Source organism: Pseudophryne corroboree, chromosome 6 (assembly GCF_028390025.1).
Source record: "Pseudophryne corroboree isolate aPseCor3 chromosome 6, aPseCor3.hap2, whole genome shotgun sequence".
Classification (NCBI taxonomy): Eukaryota; Metazoa; Chordata; class Amphibia; order Anura; family Myobatrachidae; genus Pseudophryne; species Pseudophryne corroboree.
The window spans coordinates 499,602,636-499,629,214 of record NC_086449.1 but is presented as its reverse complement, the minus strand read 5'-3'; the positions used below and the strand labels follow the sequence as shown (position 1 = coordinate 499,629,214).

At 45.6% G+C, this 26,579-nt stretch overlaps 1 protein-coding gene across 3 annotated transcripts in view; it reads right to left on the bottom strand.

The window, feature by feature from the left end:
- The window catches only part of LOC134932710 (mitochondrial inner membrane protease ATP23 homolog), an 81,792-nt gene that overhangs the window by 44,743 nt on the left and 10,470 nt on the right, over positions 1-26,579 (bottom strand). The window contains exons 2-4 of one of the 3 annotated variants that reach the window (XM_063927362.1): positions 24,034-24,079; positions 9,201-9,282; positions 5,462-5,599 (exon numbers count right to left, since the gene is read on the bottom strand). In XM_063927362.1, coding sequence (XP_063783432.1) covers positions 5,462-5,599; positions 9,201-9,282; positions 24,034-24,079 — 266 coding nt within the window. The remainder of the gene's footprint in view (positions 1-5,461; positions 5,600-9,200; positions 9,283-24,033; positions 24,080-26,579) is intronic. The other 2 variants (XM_063927363.1, XM_063927364.1) reach the window with 2 other exon arrangements.

Genomic DNA, 26,579 nt, shown 5'->3' with positions numbered 1-26,579 from the left:
GGGAATACCTCCAAGGACTTTTGGAGTCCAGATCCACCTTCTATGACCTCAACCACAGAATACGGCGAGCCAGAACAGATGTATTTGACGCCTTGGCAGCCAGCACACCCGCCTCAGGGGACGCCTCCTGGTGTAGAAAAAGGTGGAGGTGGTATTGTGAGACAGGGAATGTCTGGCATTGTCAGATATATCCTCGGGCAGCTCTTCCTCGAATGCCTGATCCAGTCATCAATCTATTTTGCAGCCCCAAGATGACGCAATCATGGTCTATGTACAACACCTATAAGGGAGTAATAGACTTCAGGCATCCCTCCACACGCTTATTTGTTGGTTCCTACAGTGAGGGGACAGTGGTGAGAGGCAGAGTGGACGACACCCGATGGGTGACACATGAGTTCACTAGTAGTGAATTACCTACTTGTTATATAACTCTGCAGGGGGAGGATATCGAGCTAATGCCCGTTGTAGACAGGGGGAATGTCTTCCCTGGATTAGACCAGGGGTCTTGTCTGATGTACACTTAATGGTCAGATTGTGGTAAGAGTGTTTTAATTACCCTCTGACGTGTGAACATATCAGTTTGCTTAACCGCAGTAGGGGAATCCTCTTATCAGTGATTTGTAGGCTTTGCTTCCCAGTAACCACAAGGGCAGTGGTATAATTTAGCATTGGAAAATCCTTGTCAGAAACACCTATTATAGGGACTGACAGGGCAGCATATTCCCCCTCTCTTCAGATAAAATATCAGAGAGATTATTGGATAGGTAGGAAGAAGCAGCATGCTCAGATGACCCAGAGACACGAGTGACCTGGAATAGGGTTTTGCCTGACCAAGGAATGAGTCATACGCTATAACCCGTGAGGCAAAATTTTCCCACCCACCGCGGAGTAACCATGGGGACATCAGTGACTGTAATGTTACAGGTGGTCCCATAGGGGGCATAAAGCGTTCAACTAGAGTACCCAGTAGGTTTGAGAATGCATCCCAGGTTGGCTCCAGATTGATTACAGGAGCTGCGGAGTGACTGGGAGATGTATGAGACATAGTACACAGACCATCACACAAAACTTCCCCCTCAGGTAAATCCGTTACGCATGCTCTGCAGGATGAAGGAGCGTCCCCAGATTTACTGCCCTACATGTTAAACATTATACACAAACACTACATAGAGCGGTTTAGTACGATGAAGCCAGACAGAGTACGATACCTGTGAATAAATCCGTTAGCATGTGAAGGAGTACCCAGTACACAACACCTGCAAATAAATCTGGTATTATGTGACTGAGTACACAGTAGAATACACGTAATAGGTAAATACTGTGACGCACTATATATGGACCCAGACACACCTAGTCCCCAGGGTACAGTATACAGTGATAGATATATCTGGAATACACCGCAGTGAATCACATAGCAGATACATGCACACAGTCATGTTTGCAAAGCAGATAATTATTTTCATGACAATAAAATTGCATTGGATTATTATATGAACACATAAAAAAAAAAATATATATATCTCTCTCTCTCTCTATATCAATGCATGGTCTGAGACCGGATGTATATATCAGAATACTCATACAATATATTCTAGCACAGGTACACTTGTTCTTAACTAACACTGTCTTATTATCGACATGTAGAATACTTAAGTGTATGTAAAACCACGGCGCTGGTGTACAGGCGGGTTTACAAAGGAGACCTTGCCCAGCAGTCCCGGAGACCAGTCGCATCTATTTTAGAAAATGGCGCCCAGCGTCTCAGTCAGGGAGTAAGGGAGAGTGTGAGGCAGCTCCAGGGCGGTAACACCAGCAGTAGATTGCGCCCGGAGCTGGGGGAAGGGCTACAGGTCAAGCGCCTTTTCCCCTATGCCGCTCCTCACCACGGGTACTATGGAGCCTTATTAAAGTGGATATGTTACTATCCGACCTGTGCTCCCATGCCCTGGTGGATAATAATGGGGACCCTGCTCGGTAACAGTGTCCACGCCAGCGTCGCAGACAGTCTCCCTAGACTGCGATCGGAATGCGATTTAATGGAGGGTACCGGCTGGGGGACCCTCTTACCTCCTCCCCGTAGCAGCCACACGAACCAGGAGAGCGTCTGCGACTGTGTGCCTAAGCCGGAGCGTCTCCGCTGCAAGTACCTGGGAACTGAGCCAGCGGGAGTATGCGACGCCGCTTGGGAGGTGATGGAGCTGCAGTGCTGACGTGTCACCATGACATGCAGCGCTGACAGCCCAGTGAAGACATTTTCTGTCAGAAAAAGCTTTTTCAGGGCTGCACAGTGCAACCCACCTGTTAATTGACTGCTTCTGCTGACACCAACTGAAAACTGAGCTCACAGTGCCTGGAGGCGGGGTTATAGAGGAGGCCCCAATGCATCTTGGGACAGCTAAAGCTTTAACCTGTTGGTGCCTGGATCAAGATCCATCTCTACACCCCAATGTATTCCCTGTGGAACACAGTGTACCCCGCTGCAGAAACGTCTGCTGTGATGCAGCGTCCTCTAGAGCAAGGGTGGGGAACCTTTTTTCTACCAAGGGCCATTTGGATATTTATAAAATCCTTCAGGGGCCATACAAAAATTCTCAACTTAAAAAATTACCCTGCCCCCCAGTAGGTCTGCCCCTTAGATGTACTGTGCGTGCGTGCCAAAAAAATGGGTGTGGCCAATTAAAATGGGACGTGATACACATATGCCCCCAATAGTACAGTGCCAGATCCACAATTGCCCCCACAGTGCCAGGTATACAAATGCCCCCCCCCCCCCCCCCCGTCCCCCCACAGTGCCAGGTATACAAATGCCCCCCCACCCCCACCCCACTGCTTACCGCTGCTGCTCCATCCGGCGGCGTTTCAGGGGGTCAGGACAGGGAGGAGAGCGCGGATATGTTGAAGTCCTACACGCCGCCGGTTTGTGAGCCAATCAGAGCTCGCGGACCGGCAGCTGTGGCTCCCGATTGGCTGCCGGTCCGCGAGCGCTGATTGGCTCATGAACCGGCGGCTGGTTTGAAGTATTACACGCCGCGGCTGCCGCCCGACATAGCCGCGCTCTCCTCCCTGTTCGGACAGCTGAGACATGCTGCCGCCGGACTGAGCAGCGGCGTGTCTCACGGACACAAGCGGGTGGGCTGGAGCTAACGGCTTTGCGGGCGTTATACGGCCCGCGGGTCGGAGGTTCCCCACCCCTGCTCTAGAGGGAGCTTTAACACATCCCTCATAGCCAAAATGAGGAGAATCGGGATCCAGGTCATCCCCATTATCTTGAATATCATCATCAGAATCTGATAGTAGAGCAGGTAACTCACGCTTCTGTGGACCTGTATGAGAGAGGGGGGGGGGGGGGGGGGGGGGGTTTGAGCATCTGCCCTAGCAGCTAAATCTGCAACAGTCTTCTGCACATTAGCAGTGAGCTAGGAATACATATCGGACATCATAGTCTTACGAGACCTTAACCAGTGGGGCTCTGAACACTCTCCCCAGCCCCTTCACTGATTTGTGGCAAAGTCTCCTTCATGGCTTACAACATCACACAAGTGCTAGTCAAGCCCTTTTGTGTCAGTTCTACATGGGGGATCCTAGCGGGACCTCCCCGGGAGGGTCCCATATGCCGCGCCCGTGGTCAGCCGCACTTTGAAACGGGGACCCCCAATGCAATTGAAGAAAACTCTCAGGAGCTGCAGAGTGTGCATCCTCTCCCGAGGGCACTTTTTTCTAAACTGCCTGTGGGAGGGGGCATAGAGGGGAGAAGCCAGCACACCCAGTTGAAGAAATTTAAAGTGCACTGGCTCCTTTGGACCCAGTCTATACCCCATCGTACTAGTTCCCCCAATATCCCTTATGGATGCTAGAGAAAGTTCCCGCATACGGATCTAGGACAAAGGATCCCAAAGCGACCTTCGTGGATGCTCTGTCAGTGAGATGGGACTTTTGTCTAACCTGTGTGTTTCCACCGATCGCCCTGTTGCCCAGGGTGATGCGAAAAGTCAAACAGGGAAAAGGCGCAGTGATACTAATAGCTCCGGCTTGGCCCAGAAGACATTGGTACACAGATCTGCAGAGGCTGTCGGCAGATACTCTGTTTCTATTCCCTAAGATCCAGATCTACTGTCTCAGGATTCTTGTTATTACAAGCACCTGGATCGGTGTCTTTGACGGCTTGGTTCTTGAGACTTCCATCCTGAAAGCAAAAGGATTTTCACAACAGGTAATTCAAACAATGCTTAGAGCAAGGACACCATCCTCTGCTCACATTTATTACCGAATACGGCATGCTTCCATTCAATGGTGCAGTGCCAGGAAGCTTGAACCTATGTCTTTCAGAGTTTCCAGAGTCCTAGCATTCCTTCAGGCAGGAATGGATAGAGGTCTACGGGTGGCTTCCTTGAGAGTTCAGGTGTCAACATTGACTGTATGGTTCCAAAATAAAAAATTGCTAACCTACAGGATGTTCGCACTTTTTTTCCAAGGAATACTTCATATCCAACCTCCTTTTGTTCCTCCTACAGCTACCTCCCCTGGACAACACTTTTATAGGTTTAATTATTTTGTTTTATGTGTTTGTTTTATTGTGCTTACTAAATACTCCGATAATCGTACAAACACCATCTTTCGGATTTCTCTGTGCACCCAAAGATACCTTTATTTGGAACAGCGCCATATCAATTGTGAGTAAAGGGTACGCATGTCTTTTACGTAAAGATACCTTTATATGGGTCAGCATACCTACAGATGTGTAAGTGAGGGGTGTTGAATGTGAGTGTATACATATTATGGGATATCACACCAAGGGATGACAGAATAATTACCTTGTGTTTGGGAGTTGAAAGATACCTTTTTGGGTTTAAGTCAAACCACTTACATTTTAAGTGAGGTACGCTAGTATCACTGCACAGTAACAATATCTGGATTCTTCACATGGGTTTTTTTTTCCCCATTTTATTTTCCACATTGCTGATGAGTGATTAAGAATCCGAAGCAGATCATCTCTGCGAAAGGACCAGAGAAGAGTTGTCTTTCTAGACAAGTATATGCCTGGATCCACCCTCCCAATCCCCACACTCTGTTAGTGTCATCTTCTTCACACTCTTTCCCATTTTTGCTCTCACATTTTGGACCACTTTTTGGTATAGGTCCATCTGTGAAGGCAGCAAACACCTCCCCTCCCCCTTCCTGTTGGCCTTAGCTTCTGCTAGACGTATGTCTGAGTTGAGGGCTTTGTCCTGTAGAAGCCCATACTTTATCTTCCATGAAGATAGGGCTGAGCTTCGGACACGTCAGCAGTTTCTTCAGAAGGTTGTGTCGGTATTTCATATCAACATTCAGGTCTATGGTTTTTCACTATTACAAGTAGAGATAGTTGTATGAAATGGACAACTTGGTTTGCAGGAGGATACATTATATAAAACCTTTACACAAAATGGTACTTTGAATAACATTAAAAGGAAGACATACATACCTCAGAGCAGGCTAAGTGACGAACATTGGTAAACCAATCAACATGTGCACGACAGTGATCAAAAGCATGAATCAGCTCATGTGTAACCACTCTGTTCATATGCGACTGACTGTGAATATTGTTTTGACACAATACAATCTGGAATAGGAGCAACAAAATAAAAAATTTTACTTGTTTATATGATTGTAGGAATAAGTATGGGACACTTATTTAATAGAAACATGTATTTATCTTCCTTGTTTCTGCCTCCGGCAATGCCCAGGCTCCTCTTCGCCACTTTGAGCAGACCATAGTAGAGACGCTAGGCTAGCTATGCAGAAGTGCCTGCACAGTAACCTGAAATTTGCTGCATGTCTGTATTTTATTTTCTGCAGCCGAAACAATTGTCAGGACAGTGAACGTAAGGATGTACTTTTTCTTAAATAGCTGGCACCACACTTTAATTAGCGTAAATTAAAAAATAAAAACACCACTAAAAAGAAAAAATCTTAAAACATCTTAGGCAAAGGTATCCCCTTTAAGCATGTATTCAGAAGATATTCCTGAAAAGCGCATCAGCACTGGATAATACATAATGGTTGTAAACACAGTCCGCTATCAAAGAACAAAAATGTTTGTTTAAAACGTTTGCAACCAGTTTTCAGCTATTCGCCAACTGCCATTAATTCTGCCATATTATATATGGCATAACATGCAGCACACAGTGAGGACATATACATGAATGCTCGTCCTTCTCTTTCCTTAGATCAGCACAGTGATGTAAACACATTAAGGTCTTATCTGACACAATAAGTTGTTTGAAACAGGAGAGAAAGTATTCTATTGTATGGGGAACACTTCTAAATTATAACTTTTATTGGATTACTTAAAATAGGTATAAAACCATATAACACTCCAACAGAATTAATTATATTTATATGATAAAATATGGATCTAGAGGTATAAGTGGGAGGGCCACAGACCAATTACTAAAATGAAACAACTGAAATAAATGACAGACAGAATTAGCCTGTCACAAAAAGCAGTGTGCCACTAATCTGAGTACTTTGTCTACTCCCATTTTCACAAACGTCTCATCTGACACACTTTTCTCTAGTGGCAGATTCTGTCACTTATTTCATATAATTTTTCATTGCAATGATCAATTTGCGGACCTGTCCTGGGAGAGGGAGCATGGTGCTGGAGTGGACACTGGCTGGACCAGGGACTCCACTATACCACCAGGTGGATAATGCCAGCATAGGGGAGGCCAGCACTCTTCCTGTGGCTCCTCCTCCAGCTCTGGGCGCCATTCCACTGCGGTCTGCCCGCCTCAGAGCTGCTTCTTCTTTACCTCCTTCCCCTACAAAGACCAGAGGCAGCAATTTTAGGGCAAGCAGGTCTCCGGGAAGCTGAGTCCGGTCTCCCTGTAAACCTCTCCAAGGAGACTGGACCCAGTGTTCACTTATATCCTACCTGCTATTTAAGCTGAGTAGTTGATTGTCCTGACCATTGCAGTTTAATTAAATTGAATTTCATGTGACTTATGCTAGCTCTGCTGTCTGAATACAGTATATACATTTCTGCTGTCATTCATATAACAACGATCTCTACATTTCTTTTCTCTCACCCTAAAACCAGGTGTTTAAAAGGGAACTAAAATCTTCATCGCTCACCAGAAGCTGTTGAAGTTAGTCACAAATATTGTATCTGTTACACACTGCCTGTTGCCTCAAGTGTGTGTGTAAATCCCTTTACATTTAACAAATGGAAGGGTCAAAAGCAGGCTAAAACACCACTGTTGATTTCATGCAGGCTCTGTTTTGCTGGTTAATCTTCACAGGACGGCGTGCAAGACGGGCTGTGTGCTACTTGTGATACACCACATAACCAGTTAGCACCCCTCAGCACTTGGACAGGATCCCCGCTGGGCATACTTATCTCAGTTACTGGGCAACATAGTTGACCATTTCTCAAGTCCTGCAGTTAATCCCCCTATGGGATTTCCTCCCATGCCAGTCCCAGCCACAAATCCACCCTGGGTGGAAACACTTGCTAATACTGCTCAAAGTCTGGCACAAACTTACATGACTTTCAGCAAATGTACAGGGTGACAGGCCCTTACTCTCTGGGACCACTAGGCAGACATTACTCTCTTCTCAATCTATGCCAATTACAGATCTAATAAATCATCTGGTGAAGATGAAGAGGATGCAAATCAGTCTCTCAGCGAGTCTCACTCAGAAGAGGGGGGTACACACGGAGCGATTTTTACTTAATATCTAAGCAATCTGACTAGATTGCTTAGAAATTAAGCACGCACCGCTCCATGTGTAGGGTGCCGGCAACAGCGATGCACGGTCCCGCACGTCGCTATCGCCGGCTCTAGATTTGGCATGCATGCCAAATCAAGTCAGGTCGCTTGTGCCCCCCCCCCCCCCCCTCCCCCCTGTATATGAAACACTTTTCATACATCCAATGTACAAACAGTGCCGGCGCAATGCGGTAAGCTGGGGTATGCACTGCAGGACCGCACGGGCTGGAGAGGTGCCGTCCCACTCCACTGGCCTCATGCTACAGTCCGCAGATACACAATCTGATGCTACAATGCAGCTGCTTGCAGAGTCAGACATCAAGGTTATTTTGACTGACCTGGTGGTGACTGCAGGCGGGTAATGGGGTCCGGTCCAGGAGTTACTGGGACAATGCACTTCTGGGTAATTACTCTCATCGCATGAGACTGTGCTGAGGAGTCAGAGGAGCATGTACAGAGCTCTGTTTTGAGGAGCCCATCATATGCTCCTCTAACCCGTGGAGATCAGCAACAGCCTCATGGAAGTGGCTCATTCTGAGGCTGTGACTGCTCTACTGTGAGTACACTGCGGCATAATGTGTGGGTATTGCACACGGGTACTATCACTTATTTTACAACATATTGCACATTACATTTCAAAATATGAAACATTGTAAAGAGACTGAGGCGGATATTCAATTCCAGCCAATGAAGATTCGGGTGAAATTTTCCGATGTTTCAGCGATGTTTTTTCACCTGAAAACAAGCGAGTTCAGCGTGTTTTCAGGTGAAAACGGGGCTGTTTTCGGGGACTTTGCTTCGCCTGCCGGAGGCATGTGAAACAAATCCCCGTAAAGCTGCGGCACGCGCCAGCTTATCGTGGCTAATTTAATCCCCCCCCAGCGATACTTTTACATCCGCAGGGAAATTTAATATTACCCGATGCAGGTAATTGAATACCCCCCTTAGAGTGGCAAATGATGTCCCCTAAGGGGGATATTCAATTACCAGCACCAGCTGCGTGTGTAAAAGTATCACCGGGGGGACTATTAAATTAGCCCCGATAAGCCAGCGCGTGCTGCAGCTTTACAGGGATTTTTTTCACCTGCCTCCAGAAGCTGAAGCGAAATCCCCGAAAACTGGGCTGTTTCTACCGAAAACACACAGGTTTCGCTGAACCTGCGTGTTTTCGGGTGAAAAGGTTGTTTGTTTTCCGGGTGAAAAAGCACTGATGAAACATCGGGAAATTTCACCCGAAGCTTCGTTGGCTGGAACTCAATATCCCCCTTATAAAGAGACTTATCAAGAGGACATATTTGTAGGAGTGTGCAAATCTATAGTTTGCAGGGGGTACCGAATACCCAACCACCGGTTCTGTATAACTAATCATTACGATCTTTCTGTGGAACTTTAGTTTTTATTTCTTTTCAATCATACTACTTTTTTTTATTTTAGATTTCCACTTACTTCACATGTATCTGCATCAAATCCTCCACTCACTGATCCATCACAATCTTCACAAGAAAAGTGTCTGTCTTTGGAAACTGTGCTGGGGGAAAAAAACAAAGTCAACCTTCAGATTTTTACCCTTTATCTGATCACACTAAAGTTTATTTAACAGAACAAAGCTCTTTACTCACACCACCATATTTTGCCTATGAAAGGTCTTTAGTTCTCCAGCGAAAACCCGCAGTCGCATCATCATTGTAAACATTGATTCTTAAGTTATCAGTCAAGTTTTCTTTTCCAGATAAAAGAATGTTACCTATGCGTACTACGTTCTACCCACCAGAGTGGATGATCCCACAAACTAATTTATATTAAATTTATATATATATATATATATATATATATATATATATATATATATATATATATATATATATATATACACACACACACACACACACATACATATACACACATACATAAATACACACACACACACACACGTCTAATAACACCCCAAACTATTTCATTTAAATTCAGTGAATGTTGTTTCCAAAATATTGCAATCATTTGTCAAGCAGGTCATCTAACGTTAAAATCTTCCCTTCATTTGACACTAGGTACCACACAGATTTTATATAAAACTATATTTTGTTTTTTTATGGGTTTCGGTCTGCTAGCTCATTGGCTTAAAGAGACAAAACCTTACTAAGCATAACAACTAATAAGCACCATCAGAATTAGCAGAGTGGCAAATGATGTCAATGTAGGAACTGGCCAGTAGGGAGGACTTTGACCTTCGTTGCCAGTTTGATAAATTATTGCAATATTTTTTAAAATACTTCACATAATTTAAATGAAATACAGTTTGGAGTGGCGTTAGGCGAGTGCAGAATATGTATTATTTAAATGGTGTGTTCACATACCTCAGGCACAGCAGATGGGGGAGTGCCATGGATTAAAGCCTAGTGTGTATTTATCTATCTATGGCAAAAGGTTAGTGTGCCCCATGTTCTGAACTTTATCTGAATGCTTTTTTTTTTTTTAAACAATTTTTATTAGAAAGATTTTCACACATAAAGGAGGAACAGAAAAAAGAAATAAGGAAGTCACTGGGGAAGCCCAGAATGGGTATCAGAATCGAATCGAAAACATGAAACAGTTGATCAAGAAAACAGTAGGTTACAATGTTCATGTCAGGGAATCAGAAATACAGAACCAGCTAGTTGCACAAAGTTAAAAGAAGTATCAATATGCAGCAAAAGAAACAAGACAAAGTTAGCAAAACAGCTTAATACAGGTTGAGTCTCCCTTATCCAAAATGCTTGGGACCAGAGGACTTTTGGATATGGGATTTTTCCGTATTTTGGAATAATTGCTTACCATAATGAGATATCAAGGTGATGGGACCTAAATCTAAGCACAGAATGCATTTATGTTACATATACACCTTATACACACAGCCTGAAGGTAATTTTAGCCAATATTTTTTATAACTTTGTGCATTAAACAAAGTGTGTGTACATTCACACAAATCATTTATGTTTCACATACACCTTATACACACAGCCTGAAGGTCATTTAATACAATATTTTTAATAACTTTGTGTATTAAACAAAGTTTGTGTACATTGAGCCATCAAAAAACAAAGGTTTCACTATCTCACTCTCACTCAAAAAAGTCCGTATTTCGGAATATTCCGTATTTCGGAATATTTGGATATGGGATACTCAACCTGTACCAAAATGTTGATTAAAACTCCAAAATGCACAGATACTGCATCATAGACTAGAAAGAGGTGATCATGTAGAATGTAGTACAGATAAATCAGTTGGAGTACTAAAATATATATATATATATATATATATATATATATATATATATATATATATATATATAAAAAGTAGTTGGTCTGTTCTCTCTCTGTAAGTGGTCCATCCAAACGATTTCATATGAATCGAGTTTGGAGAGGAAGAATATTTGGCTTCAGCTGTTTCGTACATGAAATGTTTATGAATCTTATCTTATTTTGAATGGTTGCTAAAGAAGGAAGGTTCTCAGATTTCCACAACTGGGCAATAGCGGCTTCAGTGGCTATCAAGATATGCCACATTACATATTTATCGCCAACAGTGAGTTGGTCTAAGTATAAATGAAATAAACCTATGGCTGGGTCCATGGGGATATTCATCTCCATAACCATGTTCATCATATGGAAAACTTCCCTCCAAAGTGGTTGAATATGTGGGCATGCCCAAAAAATATTAAAGATATCTCCAGTATAACCACACTTTCTCCAACACAGTTTAGATTGTGAAGGCCAGATTCTATGTTGCTTTTCAGGGGTGAAGTAGGCTCTCTGTATAAGTTTAAAGAACCATTTCAGAGTGGTTAACACATCTGGAGATTTTTAAACAAGACTGAAATATGCCATCCCATTCTTCATCCAGAAAAGATCTATTCAAGTTCCTTTCCCATAAAGTCTTGGCTTTTAATTTACCCTTTTTGCTGTTTGATAACTGAATTGGTACACCCACGAGATCCCACCTTTATGCGAGGAAGATTCTAGGCAGCTTTTAATATAAGCTGGGAAAGAGGTTTTTTTTGCGGTGTGGCGGTGTAAGTGATTGGAGCCAGCTTCTCACTTGCAAGTACTTAAAAAAAAAATCTTGTGTCTGAACCTCAAATAACTCTTGTAATTGAGAAAAGGACATTAAGTTATCTTCGAAAAAAACCAACAAACTAAAATCGCCCAGAGTGGAGAGCCCTTTCCGTATCCAATTGTCTAAAGCAATACTAGGAATTAATGACATAAGAGATTTTAATGATAAAAAGGGGGACGGTAAGTTTATCTCATCCGAGGATGACACTAGTTTATGCCATAACTCTAGGGTAGTCTTGATTGATTTGCAGGACCCAGCCCTGTTACGCGTAACAGAAAGCGGCATCCAGAATAAATCAGGGAGAGATACTGAAGTAAAATAATAAGCTTCCAGAATGACCCACAGTTTCGGGTTCGTACCATCGAACCAATCCCTAGATTGACTCAAGACACAAGCAGCGCCATATTTTTCTATATCTGGGAAAGCAATACCTCCTGCTTGTTTAGATAAAATTTTAATCTTTTTATCAATTTTCGGCTTAGAGCCTCTCCAAACGTATCTAGTCAGGATTTGATTAAATTTAGTATATAAAGGTTTGGGAAGAGGTCTTGGTATGGCGCGAAACAGGTACATTAGTTTCGGCAAGAGAACCATTTTAGCTACAGTGATCCTACCTAGTCAAGATACCTCCTGCATCATCCATTCCCCAGTCAGCTCTGCAAAGGCTTTTAATAAAGGGACGTAAATTACACTCAATTTATCTTCGCTGGACAGATTAATCCCTAAATATCTCAAAGAGCGGCTCCAGCAGGCATATTTATACAACTCTTAGTTTAGAGACCACTTCCTGAGGTATATTAAATGGAAGGGCTTCTGTCTTATTAGTGTTTCATTTGTATAAAGAAACTTCTGAATATTTTTTTAAGAACTTTATTAAGTACTGGTAGAGAAATCTCAGGATCTGATAAACACAATAAAATATTGTCCGTGAACAGGCTAATTTTGTTGGATATACTACCAATAATAGGGCCGCCAATCGACTCCTGGGTCCTAATATTTTCAGCCAGGGGTTCCACCGCCAAAGTAAAAATAATAGGGGACAACGGGCAACCCTGACGCGTACCGTTAGAGATATCAAAACCTGAAGAGATACATCCATTCACAAAGACTTTGGCAAAAGGTGTGGAATAGAGTGCCAGTATAGAGAGTCTAGGATCCTTCAGGAAAAGCCAAATTTGTCCAACGTAAATTTCATGAAGTCCCAATGTAATCTGTCGAACTCCTTTTCGGCGTCTAAAGATAGAACCAAGAGGGGTTCTTTTCTATCTGTATAATATTGATCACCCTTCGCGTGTTATCCGGAGCCTGCCTGTTTAACACAAAGCCAACCTGATCAGGATTAATAAGGGAAGGAAGGAGGGGACTAATACGGTTGGCAACTAATTTGGCATATAGTTTTAGATCCGAGTTCAATAGTGCAATTGGTCTAAAATTTTGGGACCGAGGTAGGAGGTTTCCCTGGTTTAGGGATGGCGATAATTTGTGCTTCCAGCATATCTTTGGGAAAGTGTCTAACCTCTAAGGCTTCATTGAACACTGATAAAAGCACCGGGGCCAAGCTCTCCTTAAAAGATTTACAGAAACTAGAAGGGTATCCGTCAGGACCCCGGGCTTTATCCGCTGGGAGAGAATCTGTGGCTCTTTCGATTTCATCTAAAGTCCACGGTGCACTAAGAGACAGGCAAAACTCCGGAGATAGTGAGGGGAGATAAAAACTACCCAGAAAATGCTGTATATCCACCTTTGCAGGTTGAGAGGTGGAAGCATCATATTTTAAATTGTAAAGCTTAGAGTAATAAGACGCAAAGACATTTGCAATTTCGTCAGGATCGCAGACTCTCATACCTTTACCCAAGTGAATATTGTGGATCTTCTCTTTGGCTTTCTTGCTAGTAATCTACTGGCATGGCTACCATATACACAGTATTTTTGGTTTAGTTTGTGTAGGTTGCGTTGAACTTCCGCTAAATAAAAAATGTTTACCTTGTCTCTAGCCTCATTCAATGATTTAAGAAGAGTTTTATCATTTGGATTTGCTTTATGGGAACTCTCCAAAGTAGCGACCCTAAGTTCAGCTTGCTCAATTTTTTCCCAGTAATCTTTCTTAAGTTTTGCCGCTATTTGAATTGCTGTTCCTCGTAATAGTGCTTTGAGAGCGCACCTAAAGTTGAAAATGTACGTCTCCTGAGAAGAGTTCTCAGAAAGATAATAATCAATGGAAGCTTGGATAGCCTGCATGGTGTCTGGCTGAAAAAGACTCTGCTTACCTAAACGCCAGGGAGCTGGAGATACCCTTCTGTTTACAATATCCCACACAATTAATAGTGGGGAATGGTCCGACCAAGACATGTGGAGAATAATAAGAATTTACTTACCGATAATTCTATTTCTCGTAGTCCGTAGTGGATGCTGGGAACTCCGTAAGGACCATGGGGAATAGCGGCTCCGCAGGAGACTGGGCACAAAAGTAAAGCTTTAGGACTACCTGGTGTGCACTGGCTCCTCCCCCTATGACCCTCCTCCAAGCCTCAGTTAGGATACTGTGCCCGGACGAGCGTACACAATAAGGAAGGATTTTGAATCCCGGGTAAGACTCATACCAGCCACACCAATCACACCGTATAACTTGTGATCTAAACCCAGTTAACAGTATGATAACAGAGGAGCCTCTAGAAAAGATGGCTCACTACAACAATAACCCGATTTAGTTAACAATAACTATGTACAAGTATTGCAGACAATCCGCACTTGGGATGGGCGCCCAGCATCCACTACGGACTACGAGAAATAGAATTATCGGTAAGTAAATTCTTATTTTCTCTGACGTCCTAGTGGATGCTGGGAACTCCGTAAGGACCATGGGGATTATACCAAAGCTCCCAAACGGGCGGGAGAGTGCGGATGACTCTGCAGCACCGAATGAGAGAACTCCAGGTCCTCCTCAGCCAGGGTATCAAATTTGTAGAATTTAGCAAAACGTGTTTGCCCCTGACCAAGTAGCTGCTCGGCAAAGTTGTAAAGCCGAGACCCCTCGGGCAGCCGCCCAAGATGAGCCCACTTTCCGTGTGGAATGGGCTTTTACAGATTTTGGCTGTGGCAGGCCTGCCACAGAATGTGCAAGCTGAATTGTACTACAAATCCAACGAGCAATAGTCTGCTTAGAAGCAGGAGCACCCAGCTTGTTGGGTGCATACAGGATAAACAGATTTTCTGACTCCAGCCGTCCTGGAAACATATATTTTCAGGGCCCTGACAACGTCTAGCAACTTGGAGTCCTCCAAGTCTCTAGTAGCCGCAGGCACCACAATAGGTTGGTTCAGGTGAAACGCTGAAACCACCTTAGGGAGAAACCGAGGACGAGTCCTCAATTCCGCCCTGTCCGTATGGAAAATCAGATAAGGGCTTTTACAGAATAAAGCCGCCAATTCTGACATGCGCCTGGCTCAGGCCAGGGCCAACATCTTTAAGTGGTTCAAACCAATGTGACTTTTGGAACCCAAAAACTACATTGAGATCCCAAGGTGCCACTGGAGGCACAAAAGGAGGCTGTATATGCAGTACCCCTTTTACAAACGTCTGCACTTCAGGGACTGAAGCTAGTTCTTTCTGGAAGAAAATTGACAGGGCCGAAATTTTAACCTTAATGGACCCCAATTTCAGGCCCATAGACACTCCTGTTTGCAGGAAATGTAGGAATCGACCCAGTTGAAATTCCTCCGTCGGGCCTTACTGGCCTCGCACCACGCAACATATTTTCGCCAAATGCGGTGATAATGTTTTGCGGTTACATCCTTCCTGGCTTTGATCAGGATAGGGATGACTTCATCCTGAATGCCTTTTTTTCTTCAGGATCCGGCGTTCAACCGCCATGCCGTCAAACGCAGCCGCGGTAAGTCTTGGAACAGACAGGGTCCTTGCTGGAGCAGGTCCCTTCTTAGAGGAAGAGGCCACGGATCCTCCGTGAGCCTCTCTTGAAGTTCCGGGTACCAAGTCCTTCTTGGCCAATCCGAGCCACGAATATAGTGCTTACTCCTCTCCATCTTATAATTCTCAGTACCTTGGGTATGAGAGGCAGAGGAGGGAAAACATACACTGACTGGTACACCCACGGTGTTACCAGAGCGTCTACAGCTATTGCCTGAGGGTCCCTTGACCTGGCGCAATACCTGTCGAGTTTTTTGTTGAGGCGGGACGCCATCATGTCCACCTTTGGTTTTACCCAACGGTTTATAATCATGTGGAAGACTTCTGGGTGAAGTCCCCATTCTCCCGGGTGGAGGTCGTGTCTGCTGAGGAAGTCTGCTTCCCAGTTGTCCACTCCCGGAATGAATACTGCTGACAGTGCTATCACATGATTTTCCGCCCAGCGAAGAATCCTTGCAGCTTCTGCCATTGACTGCTTCTTGTGCCACCCTGTCTGTTTACGTGGGTGACTGCCGTGATGTTGTCCGACTGGATCAACCCGGCTGACCTTGAAGCAGAGGTCTTGCTAAGCTTAGAGCATTGTAAATGGCTCTTAGCACCAGGATATTTATGTGAAGTGATGTCTCCAGGCTTGACCATAAGCCCTGGAAATTTTTTCCCTGTGTGACTGCTCCCCAGCCTCGCAGGCTGGCATCCGTGGTCACCAGGACCCAGTCCTGAATGCCGAATCTGCGGCCCTCTAGAAGATGAGCACTCTGCAACCACCACAGGAGGGACACCCTTGTCCTTGGTGACCGGGTTATCCGCTGATGCATCTGAAGATGCAACCCCGACCATTTGTCCAGCAGGTCCCACTGGAAAGTTCTTGCGTGGAATCTGCCGAATGGGCTTGCTTCGTAGGAAGCCACCATTTTTCCCAGAACCCTTGTGCATTGATGCACTGAGACTTGGCTCGGTTTTAGGAGGTTCCTGACTAGCTCGGATAACTCCCTGGCTTTCTCCTCCGGGAGAAACACCTTTTTCTGGACTGTGTCCAGAATCATCCCTAGGAACAGAAAACGAGTCGTCGGAACCAGCTGCGATTTTGGAATATTGAGAATCCAACCGTGCTGTCGCAACACTACCTGAGATAGTGCTACACCGACCGCCAACTGTTCCCTGGATCTTACCCTTATCAGGAGATCGTCCAAGTAAGGGATAACTAAAACTCCCTTCCTTCGAAGGAGTATCATCATTTCGGCCATTACCTTGGTAAAGACCCGGGGTGCCGTGGACCATCCAACGGCAGCGTCTGAAACTGATAGTGACAGTTCTGTACCACAAACCTGAGGTACCCTTGGTGAGAAGGGTAAATTGGGACATGAAGGTAAGCATCCTTGATGTCCAGAGACACCATGTAGTCCCCTTCTCTTGAATTTGAACCTCTGTATGCAAGTGTTCAAAGATTTTAGATTTAAAATCGGTCTCACCGAGCCGTCCGGCTTCGGTACCACAACAGTGTGGAATAATACCCCTTTCCCTGTTGCAGGAGGGGTACCTTGATTATCACCTGCTGGGAATACAGCTTGTGAATGGCTTCCAAAACTGCCTCCCTGTCTGCTTGTAAAGCCCCAGCGTCATGCTGAGGGCTTGGCAGAGGCGGGAGAGGGCTTCTGTTCCTGGGAACTGGCTGATTTCTGCAGCCTTTTTCCTCTCCCTCTGTCACGGGGCAGAAATGAGGAACCTTTTGCCCACTTGCCCTTATGGGAACGAAAGGACTGCGCCTGATAATACGGCGTCTTCTTATGTTGAGAGGCGACCTGGGGTAAAAACGTGGATTTCCCAGCTGTTGCCGTGGCCACCAGGTCTGAAAGACTGACCCCAAATAACTCCTCCCCTTTATAAGGCAATACTTCCATATGCCATTTGGAATCCGCATCACCTGACCACTGTCGTGTCCATAACCCTCTTCTGGCAGAAATGGACAGCGCACTTACTCTTGATGCCAGTCGACAAATATCCCGCTGTGCATCACACATATATAGAAATGCATCTTTTAAATGCTCTATAGGCAATAATATACTGTCCCTATCTAGGGTATCAATATTTTCAGTCAGGGAATCCGACCACGCCAACCCAGCACTGCACATCCAGGCTGAGGCGATTGCTGGTCGCAGTATAACACCAGTATGTTGTGTAAATACATTTTAGGATACCCTCCTGCTTTCTATCAGCAGGATCCTTAAGGGCGGCCATCTCAGGAGAGGGTAGAGCCCCTGTTTTGACAAGCGTGTGAGCGCTTTATCCACCCTAGGGGGTGTTTCCCAACGCACCCTAACCTCTGGCGGGAAAGGATATAATGCCAATAACTGTTTAGAAATTATCAGTTTTTTTATCGGGGGAAACCCACGCTTCATCACACACCTCATTTAATTTCTCAGATTCAGGAAAACTACAGGTAGTTTTTCCTCACCGAACATAATACCCCTATTGGTGGTACTCGTATTATCAGAAATGTGTAAAACATTTTTCATTGCCTCAATCATGTAACTTGTGGCCCTACTGGAAGTCATATTTGTCTCTTCACCGTCGACACTGGAGTCAGTATCCGTGTCGGCGTCTGTATTTGCCATCTGAGGTAACGGGCGCTTTAGAGCCCCTGACGGCCTATGAGACGTCTGGACAGGCACAAGCTGAGTAGCCGGCTGTCTCATGTCAATCACTGTCTTTTGTAAAGAGCCGACACTGTCATGTAATTCCTTCCAACAGTTCATCCACTCAGGTGTCGACCCCCTAGGGGGTGACATCCCTATTACAGGCAATTTGCTCCGCCTCCACATCATTTTCCTCCTCATACATGTCGACACAAACGTACCGACACACAGCACACACACAGGGAATGCTCTGATAGAGGACAGGACCCCACTAGCCCTTTGGGGAGACAGAGGGAGAGTTTGCCAGCACACACCAGAGCGCTATATATATATATATACACACAGGGATAACCTTATATAAGTGTTTTTCCCCTTATAGCTGCTGTATTGTTTATACTGCGCCTAATTAGTGCCCCCCTCTCTTTTTTAACCCTTTCTGTAGTGTAGTGACTGCAGGGGAGAGCCAGGGAGCTTCCCTCCAACGGAGCTGTGAGGGAAAATGGCGCCAGTGTGCTGAGGAGATAGGCCCCGCCCCTTTCTCGGTGGCCTTTTCTCACGTTTTTCAGTGTAATCTGGCAGGGGTTAAAATTCATCCATATAGCCCTGGGGGCTATATGTGATGTATTTTCGCCAGCCAAGGTGTTTTTATTGCTGCTCAGGGCGCCCCCCCCTAGCGCCCTGCACCCTCAGTGACCGAAGTGTGCTGAGGAGCAATGGCGCACAGCTGCAGTGCTGTGCGCTACCTTGGTGAAGACAGGATGTCTTCTGCCGCCGATTTTCCGGACCTCTTCTTGCTTCTGGCTCTGTAAGGGGGCCGGCGGCGCGGCTCTGGGACCGGACTCCATGGCTGGGCCTGTGTTCGATCCCTCTGGAGCTAATGGTGTCCAGTAGCCTAAGAAGCCCAATCCACTCTGCACGCAGGTGAGTTCGCTTCTTCTCCCCTTAGTCCCTCGATGCAGTGAGCCTGTTGCCAGCAGGTCTCACTGAAAATAAAAAACCTAAAACTAAACTTTTCACTAAGCAGCTCAGGAGAGCCCCTAGTGTGCACCCTTCTCGTTCGGGCACAAAAATCTAACTGAGGCTTGGAGGAGGGTCATAGGGGGAGGAGCCAGTGCACACCAGGTAGTCCTAAAGCTTTACTTTTGTGCCCAGTCTCCTGCGGAGCCGCTATTCCCCATGGTCCTTACGGAGTTCCCAGCATCCACTAGGACGTCAGAGAAAGATATTTTATGGATGGATTGTAAAGTCCACTAGTCTGCTAAGGCAAGGTCTACTCTCGAATAGGAGGCATGCACGTGGGAGTAATACAGATGGGTCCACGGTTATCTTGACTAGTTTTCTGCGCCTAGGCACAACATGATTTATTGACATAAACCCTTCATCTATTGTTCTCAGCTGCAATACAATACAGAGAACAATACAGCAGGGGATTAAGTCCGACTGGCCAGTCTCAGTTAATCCTATTAAAGGTCAAGATAAACTGTAGGTGAAGTCTCTGTCCATTGGGTGTTTGATACGCCAGATGTCGAATAGATGATACTCCGCTAGCAGCTGCCGGAACCCCTTTGCATTTCTACGGAGCTGACTGGAGAGCGGAGTCTGTTTGCGTGAGTTATCAACTGTAGGGTATAAAGTCAAGTTGAAATCACCTAATAATAGTAAAGCACCTTTGGCCAATTGATGCACCTTAGCACAAAGTTTCCTACAAAATGCTAATTGCTTGGTGTTAAGGGCATAACAGGATACCAGGGTCACCTCTTTGTTCTCAAGTGTACCAGATAAAATTAGGAATGTCCCCTCAGGATCGTAGCATTGCGATGTAAAAGAAAACGCGCAATGTTGTGATATTAAGATTGCAACTCCAGCCTTCTTCGCTGGACCATTAGCCAAATAACAATGTGGAAACTTCACATCAGTAAACCGCGGAGGGGTGGATTTAACAAAGTGTGTCTCCTGGACTGCAATAATCTGTGCATTAAGTTTATGGATAATTAAGTGCTAACCTCCTTATGTGGGGAGTTAAGTCCCTTTGCGTTTATAGATAAAAAAGGTTAACCATAATGTGATAAAAAGATTCAGGATTATACGCAACCAACTTGTGTGAAGTTAATGTGTGCAATAGATTCCGGGTAAGAGGAAAAAATAAAAAAAAAACAGAAAAGAGAAAGAAGAGAAAAGTAACAATAAAAGGGAGAAATAGTATTGACCCCTCTTGGGGTCATATTTGGACGCCCAACCATGGCGGCTCAGAACTAAACTGTGGAGGTAGTGGCCAAACTGCCATCACCTCAATTTAGGAAAATTAGAGTGCAGTTCGTCATTGCTCTGGTCCCGCCACCCCATACTGCCATCAACCAGAACGAAGAGTTACTCGGAAAATAATCAGAAAAAAAATAAACAAATGCTGAAAGCAGCTGGAGTGGCAGACGCAAACAATGAAGTAGAATACTAGTGTCTACGAAACCTCACAAAATAGAGTTAAACAGTAGCATATAACACTTAGAGGCAATTAAATGAAAGTTGTAGTAACATCTCAGGAACTGCTGCAGAGACAAGACAATTGGATAAACAATGCAAGCATGATATACAAAAAAATACTTAAGCTCCTGCCAAAGCCCAGTACAGCTGAAGGCCACGGTCAGGAGAAGAGTGCGAAGAAGAGCCTGCAAAGTTCCATTTTGAGAGGATCTTTTTACCCTCCTCGACGTTCATTATTACCACTGTGGTACCTTCACGGGAGATTAATAACTTTGTAGGAAACCCCCATCTATTAGGGAATGTTCTCTTTGTGCAACACCAGAGTGAGGGGGGATAGGGAACGTCTTTTAGCTAAAGTAGCTTGAGATAAGTCTCCAAATATCTGAAGTGGGCAAAGAGCCTCCGAGACATTTTCCGAAGGTCTAGGAGCTTTTAAGATTGCCTCTTTCGCATTGAAGTAGTGTAGCCTCATAAGGACATCTATGGGAACCCCATCAGGAGCATTTCTGGCCTTGGATACGATCAATTAGGAAGTCCATGGGTCTATATGATGGAAGGAATTTACTAAAGAGGTCAACAGCACAGTCGTTTAGAGCGCTATTAGAGACAGACTCCGGAACTCCACGCAGCTTTAAAGTTGTTGCATCTCGATCTGACTTCTAAATCAGAGATCTTGTCCTTAACTGCTGTAACCTCGGCTTGAAGCAGCTCATAGGAAGAGATCAGATCGTTATGCAAAGTCACAACTTCTCCGATTTTTAATTCTAAATGATCAGTACGGCCACCGATCTCATTAAAGGATATCGGGCACTCTTTTATGGTGGCCCTGAATTCCGTCGCCACTTCATCCTTAAATTGCGATAGGAGATACTTCTTAGCGCCCACTGTAAGCGAATCACTGTCCTCAATGGAATCAGCATGTTTGTTAACAGCGCTTGGAGTGGAAGCTGTCAAAATTGGTGTGGCTGCAGGGATATCCTTTTTAAAGACTTTACTCCCTGCTTCTTTAGTTTTAGCAGCACGAGAAGGTTTAAAAAACGTCACTTGCGAAACTGCTTTAGCAACTTTATATCGCCTGGGAGGCATAATAAATCTGGCTAATGAAGGTGGTATATCTGGAAACAAAAGGCATTCGTTATATCAATCAAAGAAGGCTCCACGTGGAATAGGATTTGTTATATCATGTCATAGAAGCAGCTGGGTGAAGGCAGAACTTTGTCACATTAGTCACAGCATTACTGTGCTCAAACACCCATGGGTGTTAGGGAATTCTGCCAAAATATCAAAACAGGACACTAAGTGGTTGCTCTGGGACAGGTATGTAGCTGAAGCTCCTAAGACAGGCCACAGTAGTATGCAGAAAATATAGTAAAAAGGACCAGGTGCAGAATGTGAGGGTATTTGCAATTTTCAGTGAATGTAGGGTTTACAGCTTGGAAGTCAGAGCCATGTAAATTTTAAAAGAAGCACTTCAGGTGAGTGGCACTTAGAGTTTGTTTGGCCCAGATAGTAGGACGCCTTCCAGTACCCGTCACCAAGATCTCGCAGGAGAAATTAAGAATTAAAGGCCTCTTCTCTCCACCTCTCACACCGAGTAAGATGGCTGCAGTACTTATATTTGCAGCTGACTAACTGCAACAGGCTCAGTGCACACAGGAGTAAAGATGGCCGCCATAACTAGGGAACGAAGCTTACCGTCCGGGCAGTGCCGTACTGGTCTGGGAGGGATACCCGCAGCACAGCAGGTCAGTAAGTGGGAGCGTCCACGGGTGGTGAGGAGAGCAACCGCAAGGCTGGAAATCCGCCGCCGGAGGTCCAGCTGTCACTAGCAGGCGTCCCAACGGGTCAGTCTCCGCCGGCCAGAGCCTACTGGGAGGGACGCCCGCCCCACAGGAGGTCAGTCAGCAGGAGCGTCCACGGATGGGGAGGAAGACAGCGGCAAGTCAGGGGATCCGCCGCCGGAGGTCCAGCTGTCACGAGCAGGCATCCCGGCGGGTCAGTCTCCGCCGGCAGCATAAATTGAGACCGCGGTTTAAGGGGACCGGGAAGGCCACAATCCGCGGGAGCTCCAGGAGTGCTCCCCGATTCCTCTGACCTGTCCTGTAAGCAGCTGAGAGGAACTGACAGGCGGGGAGAAGCAGCAGGTGGGATGAAAAGGGCCGGAGACTGCAAATTATGCCCATTATCAAGGGTTGTAGCAGAAGCCCAAGCAAATCGTGTCCGCTTCCTCAGGCAGTCAGGCCACGCCCCTATCTGAATGCTTTTAATTCTCAAAGTGATGGTTCTCTCTGCCAGCTCTGGATGCAACATGTTCTTTATCTGATGAATGCTTTGCTTCAGCAAGTTGTTTTTATTACAGATATTCATGATGTATTTTGCATGTTAACAAGCAAAAGACACAGCTTATAGGACTGCAGTAACAGAGCGCATGAGCACTTACATAGAGAAAACAAAACACAGCACAGCAGTCCTCACACAGTTTAACTCATCAGAGTGCCAACTAATGTAGCACACATTACAAGTTACCTAGGGATAAATTCATGATCCTCCTTTATGGGGGAGAAACGGTATGTGCGCTATACCGCTTCTCCCCCATTTATAACTTTATATGCCCATGTCTATATCAGCGCTGCTATCTACAAGATAGCATGCAGATATGCTGGGCAATGTATGAACGTTCAGTAGCACTGACTGTTCTGACACCTGCAGCTATAGATTTTGACAGCTGCAGGTGTCGCTGCCTATACACCACAGCAGGGACAAAGCTGGTTTCGGGATGCATAAGAGATCTTGAGATAATAGTGAGAGCCTGCGCGTGACCAATGAGCCAGCCAGAGGGAGAAACACAGTGCATCAACTCTAGGCTGATGCGCTGTGGGTGCTGACAGGCATCACCGGAGGGGGGAGTTTTCACTCCCCCTCTCCGGCAGCAGAGATGTTAATACATTTCAGCGCTAGTGCTTCCTGCTTCACCACGGTAAAGAGGCAAATCGGGAAGAGCCATACTGGCACGATATGTTCTGGTATCATACATTTACCACCTAGTTCTACAAAGTAAGCTGAATAACATATACACCATTATTTAGGCTCAGTATATGTGTATGATAAAAGTGCATGCAGAATTATTTTTACATTTTCTTACGGAAACTTACCAACCAGACTGTTTCATGGCATCTAAAAGTAGCTTGGCATATGGACCTAAATAATTGAAAAAAAAAATAATAATAAATGACCTAAAAGCCTGAACTTACAATATTCAGCTACTATGTAGGTTACATTGTGGTGTAATGCACCAGAGGCGGGTCCAGGAGTGGGGGGGGGGGGGGCGGGGGGGGGGGGGGGGAGGCGACTGAAGTGATGGCCCCCTACCACTAGCAGAGTCCTGTCCTAGATCATGTCTCTTGGAAGTCCTGTATTGAACAGGTTATGGTTCCTTTATCTGTACACCCCCCCAGAAGCCATTTATCTATGGACTTGTTGCACGATAAGGCTGCCGCTGTGCATCAAGAATGGATGTGGTGGGGGATGGACTGCAGTATCGTAAAATAAGATTTTACTTACCGATAAATCTATTTCTCGTAGTCCGTAGTGGATGCTGGGACTCCGTAAGGACCATGGGGAATAGCGGCTCCGCAGGAGACAGGGCACAAGAATAAAAGCTTTAGGATCAGGTGGTGTGCACTGGCTCCTCCCCCTATGACCCTCCTCCAAGCCTCAGGATACTGTGCCCGGACGAGCGTACATAATAAGGAAGGATATTGAATCCCGGGTAAGACTCATACCAGCCACACCAATCACACCGTACAACTCGTGATCTGAACCCAGTTAACAGTATGATAACAACGAAGGAGCCTCTGAAAAGATGGCTCACAACAACAATAACCCGATTTAGTTAACAATAACTATGTACAAGTGTTGCAGACAATCCGCACTTGGGATGGGCGCCCAGCATCCACTACGGACTACGAGAAATAGATTTATCGGTAAGTAAAATCTTATTTTCTCTGACGTCCTAGTGGATGCTGGGACTCCGTAAGGACCATGGGGATTATACCAAAGCTCCCAAACGAGCGGGAGAGTGCGGATGACTCTGCAGCACCGAATGAGACAACTCCAGGTCCTCCTCAGCCAGGGTATCAAATTTGTAGAATTTAGCAAACGTGTTTGCCCCTGACCAAGTAGCTGCTCGGCAAAGTTGTAAAGCCGAGACCCCTCGGGCAGCCGCCCAAGATGAGCCCCCTTTCCTTGTGGAATGGGCTTTTACAGATTTTGGCTGTGGCAGGCCTGCCACAGAATGTGCAAGCTGAATTGTACTACAAATCCAACGAGCAATAGTCTGCTTAGAAGCAGGAGCACCCAGCTTGTTGGGTGCATACAGGATAAACAGCGAGTCAGACTTTCTGACTCCAGCCGTCCTGGAAACAATAAGAATTTACTTACCGATAATTCTATTTCTCGGAGTCCGTAGTGGATGCTGGGGTTCCTGAAAGGACCATGGGGGAATAGCGGCTCCGCAGGAGACAGGGCACAAAAGTAAAGCTTTCCGATCAGGTGGTGTGCACTGGCTCCTCCCCCTATGACCCTCCTCCAAGCCAGTTAGGTACTGTGCCCGGACGAGCGTACACAATAAGGGAGGAATTTTGAATCCCGGGTAAGACTCATACCAGCCACACCAATCACACCGTACAACTTGTGATCTAAACCCAGTTAACAGTATGATAACAGCGGAGCCTCTGAAAAGATGGCTCACAACAATAATAACCCGATTTTTGTAACTATGTACAAGTAGTGCAGATAATCCGCACTTGGGATGGGCGCCCAGCATCCACTACGGACTCCGAGAAATAGAATTATCGGTAAGTAAATTCTTATTTTCTCTATCGTCCTAGTGGATGCTGGGGTTCCTGAAAGGACCATGGGGATTATACCAAAGCTCCCAAACGGGCGGGAGAGTGCGGATGACTCTGCAGCACCGAATGAGAGAACTCCAGGTCCTCCTTAGCCAGGGTATCAAATTTGTAGAATTTAGCAAACGTGTTTGCCCCTGACCAAGTAGCTGCTCGGCAAAGTTGTAAAGCCGAGACCCCTCGGGCAGCCGCCCAAGATGAGCCCACCTTCCTTGTGGAATGGGCATTTACATATTTTGGCTGTGGCAGGCCTGCCACAGAATGTGCAAGCTGAATTGTATTACACATCCAACTAGCAATAGTCTGCTTAGAAGCAAGAGCACCCAGTTTGTTGGGTGCATACAAGGATAACAGCAAGTCAGTTTTCCTGACTCCAGCCGTCCTGGAACACATTTTCAGGGCCCTGACAACATCCAGCAACTTGGAGTCCTCCAAGTCCCTAGTAGGTGCAAGGCACCCCAATAAGCTGGTTCAGGTGAAACACTGACACCACCTTAGGGAGAGAACTGGGGACGAGTCCGCAGCTCTGCCCTGTCCGAATGGACAAACAGATATGGGCTTTTTTGAGAAAAAACCACCAATTTGACACTCGCCTGGTCCAGGCCAGGGCCAAGAGCATGGTCACTTTTCATGTGAGATGCTTCAAATCCACAGATTTGACTGGTTTTAAACCAATGTGATTTGAGGAATCCCAGAACTACGTTGAGATCCCTCAGTGCCACTGGAGGCACAAAAGGGGGTTGTATATGCAATACTCCCTTGACAAACTTCTGGACTTCAGGAACTGAAGC